Source organism: Phallusia mammillata, chromosome 1 (genome assembly GCF_965637545.1).
Source record: "Phallusia mammillata chromosome 1, kaPhaMamm4.hap1.1, whole genome shotgun sequence".
NCBI lineage: Eukaryota > Metazoa > Chordata > Ascidiacea > Phlebobranchia > Ascidiidae > Phallusia > Phallusia mammillata.
The window spans coordinates 2054872-2078189 of record NC_137252.1 but is presented as its reverse complement, the minus strand read 5'-3'; the positions used below and the strand labels follow the sequence as shown (position 1 = coordinate 2078189).

The following is a 23318-nucleotide window of genomic DNA, read 5'->3' as shown; positions in this document are numbered from 1 at the left end:
TTAGTTTTGAAATGGCCCAAATGTTTGAAATAGTTTTGATTTGCAAACAAAACACAACATACTTTTTTATGTTCCATTTGTTAATGCCCGAACTGTAATTGAGTAAGTCATTTATGTTTCCAATAATAATCTTATGCTAAATAGTAATACGGGTTTTTTACTATCCATTTATCTGTTATTCAATATCAGATAAACAACTGTTTATCTTCTAAAAGCATAGCTTACTTTAATCATAAAAAGCAAGGCTACACAATTTAGGCTTGTTTTGCCATAATTATGACCATTCAACATTCAAAATTGATGTTTTCCTTAGATCTAAAATGGCTAAAATAATGGGTTTTTATTGAAAAGATATAATTTAAAGAAACTGATGCCAAGGAATGTACCGCACCTGTTCTTTAATAAACAAAGCCGGCAGTGATTAAATAATTACTTCATAAATAATGTGAAAATCATGTCTAACGTGTTGGAAGTTTGGGGAAGTGTTAAAAAAATCAGGTTTTTAACATGGTTTGGAAAAGTCCAGCGGTTATTCAAAGTTACCTGGACATGCACCATAGGCACGTCACTTAGCCGATTGATGTCCACACTTGGTTGAAGGCAAACAAGATTAGGATTCTGCCACAGTTACGCCGTTTTTTGCCACCTCAAATCCGAGCGCCGTGATCCTATTAACTTCCCTCGCCTTTTTCGCGCTAGTTTGTCGAAACGCAGTCAACCGAAAAAAAGCGCGCACGCTTCAATGGCCTTTTGACGCACAACTACTAATCGACCTATCTTTGCCGCTGGCGTCTCGAGCTCGCGACCGAGAGGGCATCACTCCGACATCAGTCACTGAAGGGCCGCAGTTCCTCACTGATTTTCCGGGCAGACCCGGTTGACAGGCTCGACAAAGAGGCTGACTCTATTTCAGTTAAACGTGGGCGGTTTGTGTGCTGACGGAGAGGCCAACGAGGCGACCGCTATTAGATTAGCGGGCAGGGAAAAGGCCGAGAGTGGGGTAACATTTCAGATGGCACAGTTGGTCAGTGATTGGACAGAAAAGCACTTGGTTTGCATGTGCGTGGCGCCAGAGTTAATTGTGATGGAATAGCGGGCCAGCGGGGTCATGTTTTGATGCCCAAACTCCATACGTTTTGTCAGCTCTGTGCAGAAGGTTAGGAAAGTTTTGAAACTTTGTGATTTTTGTAAGCTCATTAATTACATGATTGTGTTTTCAAGCGCAGCTGTGCTTGTAATAAAGAAGAAGGCACCAAACCTTGTGCCAATCCGTATCTATTTTTTCTGTATGTTTTCTTTACTATAGATAGTGAAGGGAAGTAACCCATTGTTTACTTTAGACATATACTGCAAACAAAGAGGCATTGGAATCTATTTCCAGTGGTTTTTTAAAACTCAGCTTTAACCAATGGAAACCTATACGTTTGTTTTAGTTGTTATACTTCAAAAGTTTTTTAAAAACCAGCATGATATTTGTAATATATTTTCTATGTTTAGGTTTTCTATAATGTTCTGTTGGAAATCATAACAAAAGTGTTCTTTGCTTAAAAGTTTAAATATTGGAAAATGTTGACTTCCAATCCTAAAGTTGTTCCACAAGAAGTGTGAAGTTTTGAAGTGGAACTTTTGAAACCTGAAGTTTAGGTTCATTCGAGTTGTACAGAATGTCCCATGTAAGTGCCAGCACATCATCTGAAGGCACTTCTGAGGAATTATTGAAGGGAATTGAAAAAAGGAGACAACTTCGTGAAAAGGAACAACACAATATAGGATGGTATGAAATATGTCACTGACATTTAGTTTTATGTCCATCTTTTAAGTAACACAAGTTATGTTCTCTGTGGTATTTTTTGCATGCGGCAATTGCTTTTCTGTGTGTGTGTCAATTACTTATCTAAAACACATAATGTAACTAGCATTATAGTCACTTTTGAAGTTTATAAACAGTAAACAACTGATGGGTCACTAAAAATTTGCCTTTACAACATACTAAAGTTTGTATATTTGTGTCTTATATCTTAGACATGCTGTATGTATGCTACAGTATTTGTATGCTATAAAGTGCCACTTAAAACTATAGCTGAAATATGATACTATATGTATGTAAATAATTCATATATATAATATATTTTTGCATTTTAGGTACTTTTGGCTCTTGTCCGAACACCCTCTTCTGGTTTTAATACTTTGCTTCATGCTTTCACTTGTTCTGTCTGTTGTTGGAGTTGTTTTTACAGACTATCCTGATTTCAGTGACCCCTCAAAGGTAAAACCGCTGCATATTAATGCTGTTGGCACATAACCACAAAATGTGGGGTAAAAACACTGACATGAGAGACTACTTTTTAGACCATAATAGCCAATTTTAAAATTATTTTAAACTTTAGTGTTGTGTTTACTATGCTGGATCTTTGGTGTGTGTTTTTCAGAGGAATTTATTTAGGTTTGGTTTACTGGCCACCCATGGTATAATGCAGCTTTAATTTCAAAAGCTTGACAGTTTCAGAAGCTTTTCATACCGCAGTCATTTATCTCAATCTCAATTCTTTCAAGCGCTACAACAGCACTTGTCATGTTGTTGTTTATGTTTTTTGGATGATGTTTCAGCAGTGTTAGAAAATGTTTTTTTTTTGCTTTTTGTTTGGAAATAATGTGTAATTTTATTCAATATTTCAGAAATCAATTTTAAATTTATAAAAATTTAGCTTCTTAATTTGGTGTTAAATATATTATTGCCACTGTAATGTCAGCTCTGCTTGTCCACAGGGCTTTGAGGTCAGAGGGACTGAACTTGCTGACAAACTTGTAACATGGCGAAATATGTTGAATGAAACGGGATACAACTCAACATTGTCCAACTATCCCTACCACTACATGGAGAAAAAAGCTCTGGCCATTCAGGTTGGTTTGTGTTGTTTATTCTACTGTCTAGTCAGTGATGTCAAAATAATGACTACATGTCTACTGAAAACACAAACCCTGCTTAGTCTGTATATATGACAGGACATATAAATGTGTCAGCTAAAATGATTTGATACACTGTGTCATATTGGAACAAATTACTAAGTGGGCTTTTGTTTAGTATTTCATTTTCCATACCTCTTATTTATTTATTTTTTGACAACAGAAGTAGAATTTGTAGTACAGTATTTCAAGACTTTCTGATTGAAAATGACAATTTGAAGCAAGTCTTAAAACGAATTCCACCTTTGCTGAGTTTCAAGTTAAAATGCCCAGAAGTCCAATAAATCACTGTCTCACCTTACAATAATACAGTTGGATCATCATAGGAGTCTTTACCCAAAGGTTTTCACAAAGCTAGGAAGCTTGTGGGTTACACCCGGTTTCATTTTCATTTGTTGTTTTAGTCAGATTTAGCTTGTGGATCATGATTTAAACCTATGCACTCACTCAAGTGAAAATAAACATCCTGTGTACAGACTTGAGTGACTCAAAAAGTCAAGATATCATTTTAAGTTTTTCAGTGTTTGTCAGATAGGAAAGATTTTTTTAACAGGATTTGAAAATAGTAAAGGTTAGTTTTAAAGTTTGTTTTCAATGTTTATTATTACATGTCAAAGAGACTTAACCTGAAACTATATTACCTCACCATAATGTTCCACAGCAAATGTTATACAATGTCAAAACATAGGTTTATTAAAAGTTTCTGTGTTTCGCTTTTCATTACATTAAATTATACTAAAAAGTATAAAGTAAACTGAGGTCCATTGTGCAAGTAAATGTTTGAAACGAAGTAATATTGTGATGAACATGAGGTTAAATCGAACTGGAAACATTTTCAACGTCAGAATTTTTGCTCTTCCCTGCATTTCTCCGCCAGCAGCAATGACTGGTGACATGAGCTGGCCTATTTTTATCGACGGCACAGTCACCAAGAGCGGAAACTGGCCTTGGAAACAGGAAAATCTCCACTGTTATTTCCCTTCGCTCGTGGTCTTGGTGTGCTTGGATTCGTGCGTCGAAGCACCGAGACTAAGATTGTTGCGTTGCCGTTTGGGATGTTTTGTTGTTGGGCGTCATTGAAGTTGGTGACGCATTTTTCTGTGATATCGCGGTCGGTGTGGAATCAGTGTGACGCCTTCTAGGTCATGTAGAGTTGATAACGCCCGCAAGTTTTCCCTACCTATCCCCAACCTACCTTGGCATGTGTACAGCATATTTGCAACGTTTAAAAACGCTTTATCTTAAACTGCATGGCTTGAGGTTTTAATTTGAAAGATTTGTTTGTTTAACATATTGACACAAATGAAATATCGAGTTATGGCCTTCCTGAAGATTTTTAAACTATTTCTTTGCTTTTTTACATGTTTCTTCGCACGCCTTATTAGTATAACACAGTACGCACAGCCCAAGTGTTTTAAACCCTCAAAATATGAGTAGGTTTAATAGGCGGGGGCTACTTTAAATAGAAGTTGGCTTTGTCGCACAAGTGTTTCATAGAACATGGGAACATGTTACAAATTGCCTATTCCGTATTGAATAGTATGTTGGTTTTCTACTTCTTTACTCGGTTTGAGAAATGCTCTTTGACAAGTGTTATGGATTTCTGCTTTGTAGTGGGCGTTGATCTAATTCCAAACACAGCGTAGTGTATCTGGAGTTGTCAAAACGGGAAGCTCGCTTTCCTACATCCTTCTAAAGACAAAACGTTTACACGAACCCACAGTGAATCGGTAAATCCGCTTTGTGTCACACCTGCCACGTGTTGGCAAACCGCCTAGCGCTCAGTCAGTCGTGATTGACAGCAAACCTCGTTGTCTCAGCACTCGTGGGTTATGTTACCCAGCACCACTCACCCAAACCCTTCAGTCGAGATTCCCGAACGGATTCACGTCGGCGCTCACAAACAAGGCATAGCCTGTGCGCCTGCATGACTGCTATTTAATAATCACAGCGCTGCCGTTTAGCTTCTGTTGTGCCTAACATCTCAGTCGGGCACAAGTGGTACTTGTAATGCGATATTAGGAGCAATCTTACGCAGGAAACCACGGTTGTTTTGGACCAGAGCCAGGTAATTTGATTTGCAATCTGGCCGCGCGCTTTAATCTATTCGGCCCCCGTCGTGATAGAGATCAGCAATTGGCCGTGTTTAGCCGAGCATGACGGGGCGTCTGTCTTACTGGAGAAGTGGCCGCTGTAGCAGATCAAGTGCTGGAGATTTGTGGGTGAAATAACTGAAACGGATCAAATGCGTCTCAAAAAGCAACTTAACGCTTTGTCACCATGTTTCAAAGTGATTGAATTTGACAAATTAAATGTGACAAAACCGAAACTCTTCACATTCTTAATATGTGCTACTCTCGTGCAAACATGCTCTTGCTGCATTTACATGCGGTGCCCCAAGCTGCAATGCTACCAATAGTTACGTACGATTTAGAATTGTTATGGTCGGCATTGGGTGATTTTAACTCCATGTAATATTTCACCAATATGTTGAAATACCTTTTCAATCAGTACTACTGATGGTTTCAAGTATCACAATCTGTTCACTAAATTGCAAGGTTTCGTATTTGGTTTCCTATTTTGTTTTAAAAATCAAATTTAAATGTGGGACAGAATGATTAAGAAACAGTTGTGTGGAGCATATGGCAGTCGCAACTCTTGATATTTCAAACCAGTTATTAGCCGCTTACAGGATTTCAACCGTTTTTATGCGAAAGGGCACCACCAAATTCTGCGACGACTGCTCAATTATTCCTCGCAAATTACTATTTTCTACGCATCTTTTGTTGCAGACCGTCACAGTGCCTTAAATAATTAATGAAACATCACCTGTTACTGTTTATCGGTTTATGTATGTGTCGGGCATATGCCGGAAACTGATGGTCAGGATGTAGTGACTTTGTAGTAACCTTTTCTATAATGTTGTTCGTCGTTTTGGCAAGAATTTTATGAATGGCACATTGTGAAAAGGTTGGTTGACTTGCCCTCAAACCGCGATTTGACATGGTCCAATTTTTGCTGAATCAAGTGAAAAATCCTCGCTGGGTTACAACATACTTCACATTTTTATTTGAACGTCGCTGTTGAACATTTTTGTGGTGTATGTGTAAAATATTTTATTCTTACAATTTTTTGAATAATTTTGAACAATTGACACAGACAGGGATAAGTAACTTGACTAAAGAACTAAACACTTGCTGCCTTAACCATAGTCCTGCTGTGGATTGAGAGTACATATCAACCCAAACACATCAATCGTTTCATTTCCCCCAATTCCATAGCCAATCCCATTCATGATAGATATTAAGCCACCAAACCTCAACAATAAAACCCACAAGTAAAATCTATTTAGCCTCCAACTTGGGGCGGAAATAAGGTATACAGATCGTCGTCACGGTATGCTCTTGCATCGGTTTGTGGCTGATTGCGGGAAAACAAATTTATGCTCGATCTTGGTATAGATGTTGGCAAGTCTGATTTCGTCACTTAGCAATATTGCGTTTGGGCGTTGACAAGAAGGAGCAGGGGTCCCCGGGGTTTCATCCTTGGTTTCTGGCGTGTGAAAAGATGCCATGTGCTGATGGGATGTAAAAGTTTGTGGCATGTTGTGCAGTTTCTTTCAGCCGACGAATTTATTACAACCTGCTTGTTGTAGAACGTGGAACTGCTCAGGTTTTTGATGTCATATGAAAGGAGTAGAAAATACATGTTTTTATTACCACGTAACTGCTTTAACATGTAACTAAGCATCTGGGAGATGGAAGTTACTTCATAAATGTTGGTTTTATTTTCCCGAAGAAGGCAATATTAAACATTGAAATGTACCAAAATCAACATTTCTAATTTCTTGCTTAAAATGACATTGTGCCCCACAAAGTAAACTTAATTGCTATCTACCGATCTTTGTTGTACATCCTAAAATACAAGGAATGTCATTTCCCCAATCAAGACTGGGTCGAACTTACTGGACAATGCGTCCATTATCAAACCCTGTGGTCACGCAAGAGTCCTTGTTTACCAGTGTCCATTTCATGCTTTACAACTCGGTTGTCCAACGGCTCGTGCGTTATCAGATGCATCACTCGTCAATCAGTAAGCAGCGAAGGGCAGGCCACCCTGAGTGACCAAGGTAGAATTAGTGTTGTAACTGCTGCTACGACTCATTTAAGTCCGCGGTTCGCAAACATTTTAAGGTTTGCCGAACACTGGAGAACTGTTTTTGTTTCGCGGCACGCTTTGCACACTGAAACACAAAAACTTCAATGTGATTGGTTAGGCTTTTGGCAACAAGTAAAAAGTACATCCATATCGTTATCTAGCCCAGAAAATGTGTTAAGAGTTGCACCATCCAAAATCGAATATTAACTTCATAATCTCTCGCGACACACAGTGAACATTAGACTGTTCTGCGGCCCTTGTACCCTGGGGATACGCACTTGTTGTTTCTCTACCGACCTTGTTAATTTCGGAACTCATTACATGTCTGTTAATTGTTTTCGTGGTTTGGGGTAATTGCTTCTTGGTTGCACGGCCGATGCTTCGGATTTCGTCGAAAGATTGATTCTTTTCAGGCTGCAATTTTGTGGTTAAATTTCGGTGTAACTTTCACTAGGCTTTAACACTGCTTCTTTGTCTATTTTAGCTTAGAAATGTTGGTGCATGTAATGAATTCGGGTAAACAACATATTTTTCGGTGTATTGGTTTTAGCTAAGGATAACCTGCAACATGACATGGCAATACCACGTTTGCTCCGATTACGATGAAGACATTTTTTCAACTAAATACTGCAGACTTTGTTTTATCTATCAGCAATTCATGATTGTTTTGTGAGTAATGTCACGGAATATGTGAATTGGTCAGATAATTTAGAGGAAACTGAAACTTCTCATTCTTGACAAGACGCGTCACTTCCAAGGGTCTAACACACTTTAACCACCACAGCTTCTAAAAGTGAAACAAAATAGCTCCTGATATAAATGTTTGAATTATTATTTATACTTCAACAAAACACGTCAACTAAAAGGGAAAACAGTCATTTTTATTGTTTAAATAATTTTTTTCATTCAAAGGGATCAATGAAGTTGGACCATCTATTATGCTTTTAAGCTACTACAATAATGTTTGGATTTAAAAAAAAACTTCTAAGTTACTGTTACGTGCTCTACTGGTTGGTATATGTGGACTTGATATGTGTTTCACTCACTCAAGTTATTCACATCAAACAATGCAAGCGGATTCGGAAGTGTTGGAACCGCAGCCCACATTGCCATGTCAGTTTCCATGTTTACTTCCAAATACGTTGTGGGCTTCTCATAGCGTGATAATCTGTGTGAAAATATATGTCTCCCAAAAGGTTGTACATAAAAGCTGCAATTTTAAGGTTTGGTTTTGACCAAAATGACTATTAGTGTGGACATAATTTCCAAATTGGTGTTGACATAATTTCTCAGGTTTGTGGTTAACATGCTTTGACTTAAGATTTCTGCAAAATATTTAACATTTTTATTTGCATGTAAAACCTGCCAGCTTTTAAATCAATTCCAAATTGTGCACAACGTGGCAATCGTTTCTCCGCACGTTTTCTCGTTCTGGTGTGTTTTGAGTAAGTAATTTGTTCGACACGGCGCAAATGTCAGCTTGAACGGGGTTACAGACGGGTGACATTTATTTCTCAGCGTCTGCACTTAGTCGTAACACAACGCCAAGGCATTAATTACACGCGATTTTCGCATAAAGTTACGTCAGTTGTTCAGCACTCGGCAACGCCACTGGCCTTGTAAATTTTAAACAATCACTGACGCTTCTGGCCTTCGTAGCTATATTAAGACGTGGAGTAAAGCTGTCATTAGAGGTATGTTACAATCGAAGATTAACGTGGCATTGGCTTGTCAAGACTTCAAGTGATCATGTCAAGTTCGTACCTGTGGTTGAGATGCTGGTTTTACGTGTGGTTCAATACCAGTGTTTTAGAGTGGGTGTAATGTATGGAGCTGTTGTGCCGTTTGACACCAGTTAATTTGCCCCGTGCGTAAACCGCCAATAACTGTTACGATTCTGCTCTCACAAGGCTTTGGTTTTGTCCGTTTAAGTGTTTAAGAGCCACACTTGTGCATACATTGTGCAATAAGCCTCCTCTTGGTAACGATAAAATGCCAATTTTTATTTTGGGTGCAAATACTAAATATTATTTGGGCTTCAATAGGGTTTCTTTAATTTGAATAAATTTCTTTGCAAAAGATATTGTAAAAAACCTGTGAAAAAAAGCCTTGTTCAAGCTTAGCCTTTTGACTGTGTGTGAAAAAAGCGAAGACGTACAATCAATTGTCGTGTTCGCATAGAATAACATTTACAGCCACGACCTTTGTATTTTAATTGGAGGTTGTTATACTTCATTTACATTGTACATACAATGTTCACAAGACAGTATTGAATGAAAACTGTTAGGATTGTACTGTGAGCTGCCAAATCAAAACTATTGTTTTATTAACACTTAGCTCATGTTACTGAAATAAGGTCCCGGCCTCAATAAATCTTTACCTTTGCTTGACATTCTAGCGAGCAACTGTGAAGCGTTAAATGAAATTCAAGTCGGGATGGCCATGCTTTGTGGGGTATCAGCACGCTTCAACCTTGTGTGACTTGCACATACCGAAACGAAACCCCTTTGCATTTGCAACGGCGTAACACAACATAATGTCAATCCGTTTCAATGAATTTCGACGCCCGGTCACACGGAATGTATTAATTTCCTTGCCACATAAGCACCACTGAAAAAATCTCCAACCCACTTGATGTTTGTTTGTTTCATTTTGGTGTTTGACTAGGCAAACAGAAACTGGAATTTCTAATGATTAAATGTATGAGAAGGTTGAGTTGCAAACAGTAACCCTAGAAACGGTTAGTTTTGTGATATGTAAATTTAACAGTTATGTAAGAGGATTTGCCCGCAAGTTGTTTCCTGCTTTACATAACTTGTCAATTTTGTGCAGGTAGCACGGTACAACGAATTTTGAGGAAGTTTTTCGGTCATTGTTGCAAAAAACTGCAATAACATTCCCTGTATAAATGCACTTTTAGTTTAGTAGAGTAATGCATATTTTCTTTCAAACAGTTTCTCTATGTATAATATGACAAAAATCCTCAAATTTGTTTGACTTTGAGAAAAGAAAACGCCCCATGTTAATGGCAAACCAACTGTTGTCTTTTCTGCGCAATGCAAAACATTCCATCATGAATTGAACATGTTTTCTCGAGTTGGGTCAGATTGTCAAAACAGTTTTCGGAGCCAAACATTCAAATCGATAAATAATTTCTTCTCACCCAATTTTTCGGGACGTTGCGCTAATGTATAGGGCGCTCATAATTTGCTTTTAACAATTTTCACGGTGTCCTTGCGCTGCTGTGGTGCTATCTCCATGAAATCTATAATCACCACTGCGAGGTTTTGATAAGCTCGCCGTTCTCATGGGCATACACGTGGAACTCTGTCCAAAAGCAAAGTTTTACACGCGTCTCACATTGCTTTAATGTCCCTACATGCCATTTCGCCGGGAATGTTAATGAGGGCGTCTTATCGATAAATATGAATCAACCCTCGGGCGAAAGCTGGAGATCTCGGCTTGATGCGAATTCGCCCCTGAATTCGTAACTAAATCTCTCTCAAGTTCGTGCGTTGTAAAACACCAAAACATATGAGATATGGTGTCCTTGTGTGAAAGTTGTTTCTTTTGTTTGCATATGAGACGATATAGAAGATCCCTACTTGATTTGAATTCCAAGGAATTCGTAACTGAATCTCGTTCGAGAGTTGTGCATTGTGAAAAAACACGAGATCTTCTTTACATGAAAGTATAGTTGACTTTTGTTCGCATATTAAACACCATTGAAGATTTCCTTTGGATGTGAATGCGCCGAACTCGTATCTTAATCCCGTGCATTTTCTTTGCCAAGTCTGCGCATTTACAGCAACAAAGGTGTGTTGTTTCCTTGCAAGTATGTTTTTTTGCTTGCATAGCATACGGTATATGGATGCGGGAAGCTATACCGACATCGGAGACGATATGCCCTGCTGGACACACATACACAATTTGCTGCGCCTAAAATGCCTCGTTAGTGGTTTCCAGACTTTTCTGTAAATCACTGGAGTGCTTTGTGTACTGATACGAGTAAATGATGTTGGTGATGTTTCTCACTAAGTTGTATATTTGGTCCCACCTGGGTTGCATTGTTTCAACCTGCTAACTTGAACTGCTGAGAAAAATCGGATAATGTTTGTCCAAAAACTAATTTTGGGAAGAACAAAATTTAGAACGTTCGGTTGGGAATTAAAATGAATTTTTTCTTTAGCTAAGTATTCGTTTAGCACTACACAAACTGATAAATGCAATGCAATACATAGATGAAGATTTGAGTAAGCTGTTTGTTAGCTGACAATTCGAACACAACATAAACTGTAAAACATCTTAGGCCAAGACCTTAAATACAGTACATTAGAAGGTAAAATGTTGTTGTATTTCAAAAGCACATGAAGACATGTTACCTATATTAAAACGATCCGTTATCGAATGCCCAAGTGATTCAGTAGCGACCGTCGGTTTACGTGTTGTTGCCTCCCCTTACATCGGGGTCATACGGGTTCACCCGCTGTAGATTGTAAACACTGATGCAATTAAATCGTGAAGAACACGACTCAGGAAGCTGTTAGATTGCGTGGTGGTGACATCTACTATAAATATCTCCGCAGTACGACAGGGTCGTTATCTTGTGTAATAAGCGCAACGTGGCTGCCTCAACGCTGCCTAATTTGTTCGCAATCATATGCATCTACTGTAAACGTTCAATTGTTGTGGTGAAGAAAAATGAAATAATTTTTTCAACTTATTTTCCACTTTTACGAGACTTGTTTTTGCCCTCTGTTGTTCATCATCGGACAACGTTGCCTGGTACTTGATTTCTGTATTTTTTTGTACATTGAGCAACATAGCAAATATTGTTTTGTACTTGATTCTTGTTTTGCAAACGATACAAATAAATATTATTTTCGTTTTCAACAACAGGCGTTATTTTTGTAAACACATTAACGCTCTTCTGGTAAATCTATAATGTTTGCATAAACGTTTTGGCGTTGTGGTTAAATATATTTTGTGCAAAAAAAGAGCGTCACTTCTTCTGCATTCCCAAACAGACGTACATAAGTTCTGACTAAACTTATTACTCAAAACAGTTAAATGAAGTCATGTTTGAAAACGCGAATGTCTGAGCGCAGAACGTAAGACTTTGTATGTCGCAAGCCGATTCTATTTGAATCAGGTGCCAAAGTAACTGGTTTTGAAATAAATATGTGTGAACTTATAAAGAGAAAATGTAACTTGAATAGCAAATACTTGGTGCATACGAATCATAAAAGGAACTGAAGATTCTACGTTGCGAAAAATGTATGTAATATATCATCTGATTTCGTGACTTAGAAAATATTTTAAATTCTTAGTTATTTATTCCCATAAACGATGATCGTCGATGACCAACGAATGGGTCCGATACTGTTCATTTCAAAAACTCTGTAGCAAACCAATTCAAAATTAGGTAGCCTACAGCAGGATGGTACGGACATAAAACCTTCAAAACTGGCGAGGTAGTAGTGCAACCATTTACCAAATCTACACAAACTCGACAAGCGTCGTCTTTTGTTTGAATAACCAGCAACGGGATCTTGTTGTGAAAACACGGAAACCGATTCATGCTCATGCACTGTTCCCGGGCAAGACTTGATTAAAAATCTTCGGAAACCGCGAGCACATATTTCCCTTCACGCTCGGGGAAGCAGCACCGATCTAGAATGCTTTGATCCAATTCATTTGCCGCTTCCTTGCTGAAGCTTTCTGATTGGCTGATGCACCCATGCGTGTCTTTGTTTGAAGTAAAGGTAATTGCCTAATTGACTCTAACTTGTATTGACCCTATTTAATTACGAGATCAGTTTGAAAAGGGCCTCAAGACGTTTTTGAAACCAAACGTCTTTTTTGTTAGGGCTGGAATTTTTAATTTAGCATTTTGCTTCAAATAAAAGCGGTAGCTGTTCGTTTGACAATCTTCATTTCTATTGTGCATGCACGTTTAAAATATTTGAAGTATTTGAACTAACAACAGGGCTTAATGTTTCATACCAAACTTGAGGTCTCAAGCATACACGTTACACATGATGTGCTTTGATTGACAGATAAAATGAACAACCGTGTCTTCCTCCATTTTCTGAAAAAATGTATAAGTTACACTGACGCTGCGGGTTGAGCAAAATGCCGACAGCGATTTAGATATTTGCAGAAAACAGTTTAACCTTTAACGGCGAGGAATAATCGTTGCTCGGATCAGAAACATGTTCCCCTCTAGTTTACTGACTCAACACGATCACATTCTTGTGTAGCGCCAGTCCAACACGACCCAGTCGCTTGGCAGATTTGCTAATCGGCTTACAGCGAGTTTTGGGTCAACAAACTTTGGATTAATAGTTGTAGTATTTGTTGATGCCCATTAGTACCTTACAAAGTAGCCGGAGATCGGATACAGTTTCAAATCGAGGCGCCATTCAGGCCACAAAACCGACAGATAACTTGACCACTGTTTACCGTTGTGATTTTGGGAAGTCGTGCCGCAATTTTCTTCTGTTGCCACTATTTCAAAAATGGAGTTCTTTATTAAAGTACAAGAAAGAACTGCGTGTTGTGTTACCAATGTTTCAGTGGATCCATCTTAGTGTGACAATTTTAAAATGTTTTTTCACCGTCACACAAAATCAAGCACTAAGCACAGCGGGATAAGCAAAACATAGTTACAAAAGGTTGCATTTGTGCCCACAAAACAGAAAAGCCTATCAAAAACTTTAGAACATGAAACTCACCTGTCCATCAAACCTAATTAGCTGATCAGTAACATTTTATTCACGTACAAAAAGGCAAATCTAATTTTCGCGACCTTTGCCTTATAATTCGCATTAACGTGTGTTGTCGTAGGGTAAGATAACCGCCTGGATCTTTTCTAATCCGCTGACCCAACATTCTTTCATCCTACGTGTTCTTTCAGCACCTCAGTTAATCCCTGAGATTTATAGATTCTTCCCTGCCATGGCGATGCTCCGCTCGTATCAAATTTCAACAAAACTGCCCCGAGTCTCTTGTTGTGTGGGTTTTCAAAGCGACTTCACAACGAACACTGTGTCCATTTTACTTTAAGAATCTCGGTGTAGTTTGCAAAGAAATGTGTTACGAATGTTTATGATTTAATAATTCAATGCAGAATTATTGAAGGTGTCACGTTTTAAATAAGTCCAACATTGCCCAGAACAACATGTTTTCATTTCAGTTTTAAATATTTATCACAGCGCTCAAAAAGTATGTTATCATACAAAAAAACGTGTTCTAGGCGATGATTCCAGTAAAAAAAGGTTCGTAATGCAACTTGTATGTTTCCTTTGGCAATGGTATAAGAGATAAGAGTTTCAAATTTGATGTACAATCCTTATTTAAACAGAATCAATGTTCACAAAAATAATTACGTGCAAAAGGCAAAGTGTGTCAACAATTGTAAACACGTCAAGAATAAAGTCAATCTCACACCTCTCTTTCTCATGTGTTGGTCAAGTATTTGTTACTTTGTACAAAAACACTTCGGGTTCCTACTTGTAAAAAACTCGCGTCGTAAGTTGGGAGAAAGTCATCTTAACGCTCCCGGAAAGGTCGTTACAAGTGTCAAGCACCCAAGAATTGAGTGTGTGACTCACCGACAAATTGTAAATCAAATTTCCTCGCGGTTGAATTCTCCGGTGACCGATGTTTGTGAAACAACTTTCTGTGGTCTGATAACTTTCTGTTCCTGACCCACTGAGACTTAAAATACACTTGATTGTCCGAATAACCTCTCGTTCAACCCGTGTAGTTTTGTTTCTCGCTTGTGAAATAATGTAATATTACTATTTCGAAGACTTGAAACATCAAAATATAAACACTAGACACGGTCAGAGTGGCTTGATTAAAAACAATTACAATAAACTGGTACATGCTGAATACATTGTAAACATTTCAACATGTGCTATTGTTGCTATCTCTACAATATAATACATCTCCCCATCAAAAAGTACTCACCGGTATGTAGGTTGTCTGATAGTCATGTTTTTGAAAAAAAATACTTGTTTTTATGGCACTTCACATAGGGTTATGTTATAACTTAATGTTTTTGCTAATTTTGTCGAGACATCCTTTGTTGTCATGCGAGCAGAGGAATAATGATCACAGCATGGTCTTTTTATTGGCCGTAAATTTTGCTAAACCAACAGGTTTTATGTCGCAACAGACGGTGAATGAGAAACTAGACTGCCATAAAATTAACGATTTGTCACTTTTTGTGGGAAATTCCAACTGGCGTGTTTGGTAAAACAAATCGTCCGAGCTTATAACAACTTTTCTTTGTGATGATATACGTATATTTACTGGCTCTAATGTGATTGGTGCTTTTGTTTTATTTTAATTTTTGTGTGAAATTCAAACGCGTGTAATAAAAAGCCAAGAGTAATTTCACTAACCAACCACAATCGCTCCACCAATCAGATCACGCCACGTGTTTAAATTACAGCCAATCAGCTGTGTTAGTTCATCCTGTTCTGGTGAACGATTGTGTCGCTTCCCAACTGATTTTGAATGATTATTTTTCACCCTAGCCTATTACGTTTCAGCGTATTTCTTAATTGCTACCCGTGGTTCGCTGTCTTGTGTCATTACAACTCATTATAGAGCTGGTTTGGTGGTTGATTTGGTAGATGGGAGTGATTGAAGTTTAATGACAGTGCGATTTTGTAATTGATAGCATGGTTATCAGATACCTCAGTTTCGTTTCAGGTCATGCACATAAGTACCAATGTTTTATCGTTAACTTTTTTGGTAGTTTGATTGGTTATTTCAAATATTTGTTCCATTTTTAGAACACATTATTACAAGTGTAGGCCTACCTTTATTACAAATATACATGCACAAAAAATGTTTTATCTGGACCGTTTCCGACAATTTTATTGGTTACTTCAAAGATGTATTGCCTTTATTAGATTACATTATTACAAATAGAAATGTACAATCTGTATAAAGTTGGATATTTGCCAGTTTATCAATCGCAAGTAAATTTTGTAGTTTTTTAAAAACTATCAATATGTTTGGTGCCCCCTGATTGGTTGCTTTGAATTTCCATCAACCAATCATGTTCTGCATTTCTATGCAGCGCACCAATCGCAAACGCTCGAAGCCGAAGCGAAATCGCAAAGGGAAAAGACGAAAGAAGAAGCGAAGACGAGCTCGTCGGTCCAGTGATGCTTACACGTGGGATTTCCAAAGCAACGGATATTTCTGTGAAAACCCGGGTAAGATTGAACATATTGTTTTTGAGCAAGTAGGATGGCTTTTGAAGAAATGATTAGTAATGGTTTTGGTGTCGTCAGGTGTTATTAATTTACACAGAATGTCCTTTGTCAGTTAGTGCAGGGGCGACAACCTTTTTTGCACTGCGGACCGTGTTGAAACTAAAATTTTATCGCGGACCGGTCTTCAAAAAACTACAAATATTCTGCAATAAAAACCTAAATTAGTTTATCTTGCCCGGGATACATGGGCAAAATGTTTTTTATCACTTAACCTGAAAAATTATACGGCCCGGTAACGAAGATCTCGCGGACCGGTACCGGGCCGCGCACCGGCGGTTGCCGACCACTGCATTAGTGAACGTCGTTTAGTCCTTATTTTATGTGGTATAGAAATATTGCAAACGGCATCAGAGTAAATTAAAATGTTGCTGGTTGCACTCATATTCACGTTGCACAACTGAGCACAGTAATAAAACGAGATTGAACCGATGCTTTTGTAAACCAGTGTAGATAAGATTATCCACAGCTATTAATCCAAAGGCTTCGAAATTAAGCGGGGACCTTAAATCATTCCTTTCATCATTCGAAAATTCAAAGATAGATCAATAAATTCACCCTACTTAAGCCGTATCTGTATTTGAAACAGCCCATTATTATTATCCCACACACTATTCCCGGTCAATCTTCCTTCACAAATATTGATCGTGTAGCAACAATTTAATTTGTTGATGATTGAAAATGACAGCTTGCTTACGATCTGGATGGTTCGTTCGGTTTCGTTCGTTTGTTCTTTATTTTTGACCCAAAATGATTATAATAATTCTAAAATCCACATGGCATTTGCTTCGAAATAATAGAGGATGGAAAGGGTCTCCAAAAAGCTTGCGTTTAAACCATTTTGCTTTTTTCTTAATAAAGCAAAACAAAAACCAGTCAAATTAAGTTTGTGTTTTTGTGACAAACGCGATGAGTAAAATTTTGTGAGTAAAACATTTCCAGTTGCGACTGTGATTATAAATGAAACAGAAACTTGACCAAACTTTCACCAATTGCATGTTACTTTGCAACGGGTATTCATACAACGATTATCCTTCTCTAAAACGGAACCACGTTCTGCCTAATACATTCCCCATCCCACACGTATCACTACACAGACGTATATGAAGCAATACATCAAGTAGCCATCCCTGATTGGTGCAGCATGACAATGCGAAGGCTCCATGCTGCCTACATTTGGGAATATTACATAGGTCACCGGAAGCTATTGCTCCGATCGGTAAACGAGTCTGGCTTGCGATGCTGGTAATGTGTCCCCGTATTATCGGTCCACGACGACCTTGATTCAACAGCGGTTGCACCAAATTGGCGACACTTTCTCCTGCACAAGCTCAAATCCTGAGATTTTTGGTTGTCAACTCAGTTTAAACACTTGCCAAAGTATTGTTTATAACTTAGTTTCAATTGTTTTAATCAAGCATAGATATCAAACCGTGTGTGTTTGATTCTCACAACCCAATTCAAACAATCGTTAGTTTTAGCGTGGCGATGCGGATTGTATGATAAAATGAACTTTAAATGTTTATTTGGTTGTCATTTATTTGCCCCCTTTTGTGAATACTATACACATAGTTTTCGTTTTCCTTGCCTTACATGTGTGTTTTAAACTGATTTAAATTTACACACATAATAGCTTGGTTATCTGAACAAGTTTATTGTGATGAGAGGATATATTTTGCAATGGTCAATAAAATTGACAATTAATGTTACAACACATTGATTTTCGTCATTGAGTAGTGAGTTGAACTTCGAAAATATTCACCAATCACCACCCTTATTCCATTTGGGCACATCTATTAATAGCATCTCTACTTTTGGCAACAGTAACATGTCAATCAAGCAATTCAACGGCAATTAATACGACTACTGACGCCTGTGAGTCGTTTCCAGACCTTGCAACGGTTTCTTGTATGGCGTAACTCATGTAAACGACATCAAATCAACTATTCTAGCCTAGTTATGTTGTTTGTTTAGCCTGTTCGTACACTTTGTGGCATGGTACGTTTAGTGGATTCAAATAAAAGGTTATAGATGATATACGTACTCTCTGATCGTTTTTTCCGTGTTCAGCATAAAACGTTTATCAATTGACCTTCATAATAGGGTTAAATTCCACAAAAGCACATTTACAACATCTTTGCAATATTGCGATCAAATAACACTGTTTACAGTGCGTTGGTTGTATTTACATGGCGGACAATCAATGTATTAGACAACAATAACAAAAAGTGACCTTGATTCATTCTCTTTACAGATCCTTACTACGCGAAATGGGTGTACAAGCTCAAAGACCCGAATCTTCCCTCATTATGGACCGTCCCAGCAATGCTCTCTATATGTAGGAGCGAAAAACGTCTTCTCACCCACCCAACATATCCGGACCTGTGTCTCAAGAAGACAGACTCGACCTGTTGTCCGACTCTCTCGCTGCCCAACTATGTAGCGTACTTTGCTGGTCTGGATTCATGCGAGAGCATCACAACCAAATCACTTCGCAAGACTGAAAACTTGCTTCAAACCTGCGCGCCATTCTATTGTCGCGGAGAATTAACTGCAAACTGTTGGAAACCCGCTGATGCAACGTCTAAATGTTCGAAGGATATTCCTAAGCAATGTACCAAGCACAACGCCGTCTTCACAGTGTTTCACTACATCCTAACCTCGGACGTGGCATGCGAGGAATTCTCCTACCTTTCCGCATTCAATCACTCGATACAATCCACCATAGCCCTCGCGCCCGCCTTCAAGGGCTCCACACTGACCCCGCTCTACTACGACAACTTTGCTATGACGTCACAAACCAGTGATGACGTCACAGAGGTGAGCGGCATGGACCTGGGAGTGCAGAATGACGTGTTTAGCGATCTGCTTTACGCCGACGCTTTGTATCCCGCTATAGCGATCGGAGCGGTTCAGTTGATAATCCTGCTCTACACCGGCTCCGTTTTTGTCACCATATCCAACTTTTTACTCGGTGCAAGCGCCATGCTCATCGCCTACTTCATCTACTCCGTTGTGCTGAATTTTGCGTTTTTTCCTTTCCTGAACATCACAGCTGTTTTGGTGATGCTTGGACTTTCAGCTGACAACGTGCTCGTCTTTACAAGTGCTTGGCGTCACTACAGCGAAGAAGACAAACAAAAAATCTGCCCCAGTCAGCGTTTCAAAACAGGGGATTACCCGATAAGATGTCGTATCGGTGTTGTGTTGAAAACTGCGATGAAGCATATAGCCTGGTCACTGTTTGTGACCGGTTTCACGACAGCAGCGGCTTTCTTCGCAAACTACTCAAGTGCAGTAACGGCAATAAAGTGTTTCGGAATGTTCACCGGTCTCACAATCCTCTCTAACTTGTTTTTGAGTCTAACTTGGCTCCCAGCGTCAATAGTGCTTCACCATAAACTCTTCAAATTCTCCTACTGCCCACTTCCGTATGACACAAAGACCACGTCATGCTGGATGACGTCACAATGCGCTAAACTCTGCCAAACGCTTTCCGAGATGTCGCGGGTTTTCTTCCATCAAATCCAAGTCCTGCTCATTGTGCGCTTCCGGTTTGTGTGGATTTTGTTTTTCCTCGCTACAGCGGGAGCCAGCGTCTACGTAACCGTATTTAATCCCGGCTTAAAACTGCCAAACTCGAAGAACTACTTCCAGTATTTCAAGTCCTCGCACCCGTTCGAGGTTTACGCGTCACAAGAGGCGCAAAAGTTTTCATTTGAAAACGACACAACGTACTTAATGCCAGTACGGATTGTATTCGGGGTTCGAGCAACCGACAACGGCAACCACAACGACCCGGATAATCTGGGTTCGGTGACTCTACGGCCCCGGTTTAACATGTCTTCGACCAGAAGCCAACGTTGGCTTTTGAAATTTTGCGAACGTATTCGTAATTCGTCGTACTATCGACCAGTTCCGGAGCTAGAGAGCTACACTCACTGCTTCATTGAAACATTCAAACATTGGATGGAGGCTCCTTGTTCGAGCGAGAGGCCAGTCTGCTGCGAGACTAGCAAGTTCCCTTACCGCCCTCACGTGTTCGAAGAGTGTCTAAAGGAGGCGATGAATGAGATTACGTTGCAACCTGGCATGATGTTGAACAAATACACACCTGGTCCAAGGTTAGTATTTATTTGGTCATGTAAATTATCGTGTTGACCGGGCCTTGTTATAATAGTAACAGTTATGAAAGTTCGGTTTTATACAAAAGTATTGACAAAGCAGCTTCAAATGTTCATCCGTTTTTTTTTAGGTTTGACCGCAACGACAAACTGATCGGTCTGATCGTGGAAATGCCGACAACTCAACCCTTGAGCGCCTCCTTCAAAGAAATGGACGTTTTCTACACTCACTTGGAGCAATTCCTCTCACCTCTGCTCAGGTCTGCGCCGTTCGGTCTCGCCAGTGGATGGTTCATCGGAGATTTCCAATTCTACTCTCTACAGAAAGGTCTCTACGATGGCACGCTTACGTCAGTGGGACTTTCCCTTCTCGTAGCGCAGTTCGTCATACTGGTGACGTCACGCAACATTGCCATTGCGCTGTTCGCGAACCTCTCTGTTGCGTGCGTCATTTTCGTCACAGCTGCGTCATTGGTTCTGCTCGGTTGGGAACTGAACGTTCTAGAATCGGTGACGATTTCGATTGCAGTCGGTCTTGCTGTCGACTTCACCGCTCACTACGCGATCGCTTATATCGTGGCGCCATCTAGCGGTGATCGACAGCAGCGAGTTGAGTTTGCAGCAAGCCGCATGGGGGCAGCAATAAGCATGGCTGCGCTGACGACGTTTATAGCAGGAGCGGGTTTGCTTCCGTCCAATGTGCTCGCGTACAACCATTTCGGCGTGTTCATTATGCTGGTTATGGCTGCGAGCTGGTTGTACAGCAATTACTTCTTCCTGCCCGTGCTGAGCGCCATCGGTCCTCAGGGCAGTTGCTGCGATCTCCGTTGCAGCTCGTCGTGTTGCACTGGCATCGCGACAGACAGCGACGAGCACACCACCATAATGACAGAGACATCTAGTGTCAAGGTGACATGTGCCACACCTGCCTCGTCACGTGCTCCCATGCTGTCAAGTGTCAGTTCCAACGCCACCGAGATCATCGAGCGACAGACAGTGATATGACGCGATGGTGATGTCACATCTGGATATATGATATATTGAAAGCGGGTCGTCATGAAGACGAAATGTGTTTGTCGACGTCACAAAAGAACAAACTCTAGTGGAATGGTGGAGTTAAAGTGATTTGACTTGAAATGGCATCAGATATTTTTTGAAACATACTTTGAAGCCACCCATGCAAGTCAAATATCTGAAACAAGCCACTGTTTTGCCACACTTTGGACAAAGTGAAAAATAGCCCTTTTTCTACTTTCGTTGATTAATTAAGTTGAAAAGGTGTCGTCTCACGTTCCGCTCAGCCAATATGTGTTTAATTGTCTTCAGATATTTCTTGTAACCAATCAAGAAATTGTGAAAAACGACCACAAACTGTTTTCTACATTTTAATAATTCCGCCCCTGAAAGATACCGATTTCTCATTTAGCTATCACATAACAACATCACTTCTTAACACTTTGCCTTGAGGTCAAACATTTGAATTGGAACATTATGTATGTTTCCGATCAAAAACACCACAACTCCTTTTTATATTTTTATTGTCTTGACTTGCCCTTAGGTTTGCATTGTTTGGATGCTACCAGTGTTAAAGAACTTTCTCATAATATTTAAATAAGTTTCGAAGCAGCTTTTTTGTAACATCCAAACATTGCCTGTCGTAAATATCACTTATTGGTGTTTAGTCGTTTTAACCTGACCGTTTAATTCTACAGCCGTTATGAAAATACATTACGCCCTGTTTTCAAAGTGGGTGAAGTTCACTTTTCTGCTCAATTGCTTTTGAGTGGAGACATTTTTTGTATTTTATCTGAGTGCAATACCTAAATATTTGTGTTGAATTAAGTAAGCTTACATTACAAAAGCTTACTGCATGTGTTGAATATATTTTATCGCGTTTTTCACACTGTTTCGCTCAAACTAAAGTTTTATGTCGCTCCAGTTTTTGCTTAAAGTGACCAAATACACGGAACTTTAAATACACAAGCCTGTTTTAGAATGTTAGAGCATTTTTTCGAATGTGTGAGCATTGTCCGATAAAGAGCACAGCGTTTTAGCCTAAAGGTTATTTTATGAGGAGTATGGAAGAGAGAGAACAGTAGCGTCTGATATGATTACGTCGCATGTAAATAAAACAATGTAAAATAGAGACAAACGCAATTGAAGTCAAGGACAGAAAATGTAATAATGACGAAATATAACGTACTTGCAATCACGTGACAAAGTCACTCTTATGATATTTGCGGTAATTTGTTGCTGCAATACACGATACTCCACAATATCATATTTCGAAACGATTAATTTTAATTAGCAAACAGCAAGTCAGGTTTGTCTCACAATTATGATAGGAGATAACACAATAAGGGCTAACCATGAAATTAAGCCACAAATAAAAACACAAAAAAAACACATATGAACAAAAATTGATAAAGTTAGCTTGCATATAGACATTATTGCAGACAGTGCGCGTTTTTTTATTTGAGAGAGAGAGAGATTTCATTGCTATTAATTGCTACGTTATTAGAGATTACAGAATGTATTTGCGGATCGATGCTTGTGGTCGGAGAGATGGGATTTAAATCACCACGAACCAATTAATAATTACATTCTTTTATGTTCTCTTACAACAACAACAGCGAAAATCAGTAAAAATGCACACAATAAATTAATCGCGTAAACGAGGTTGTAAACCTCGCGAAATGAACCATCGCGAGAAACCCAGAACCCACCGATAAACAGCCACACACACCAACAGCCAAAACAGAACACAATAATGATC

General features: G+C 39.1%; 1 protein-coding gene across 1 annotated transcript; it reads left to right on the top strand.

Moving 5' to 3' along the window:
• Window positions 1-1480: 1480 nt before the first annotated feature.
• LOC145233769 (protein dispatched homolog 1-like) lies at window positions 1481-21598 on the top strand. Its single transcript, XM_080098553.1, has 6 exons — window positions 1481-1774; window positions 2143-2266; window positions 2767-2901; window positions 16223-16361; window positions 18673-20542; window positions 20674-21598. Exons 1-6 carry the CDS (start codon window positions 1665-1667, stop codon window positions 21545-21547), a joined length of 3252 nt encoding a protein of 1083 aa, XP_079954679.1. The 5' UTR covers window positions 1481-1664; the 3' UTR covers window positions 21548-21598.
• The last annotated feature ends 1720 nt before the right edge of the window (window positions 21599-23318 follow it).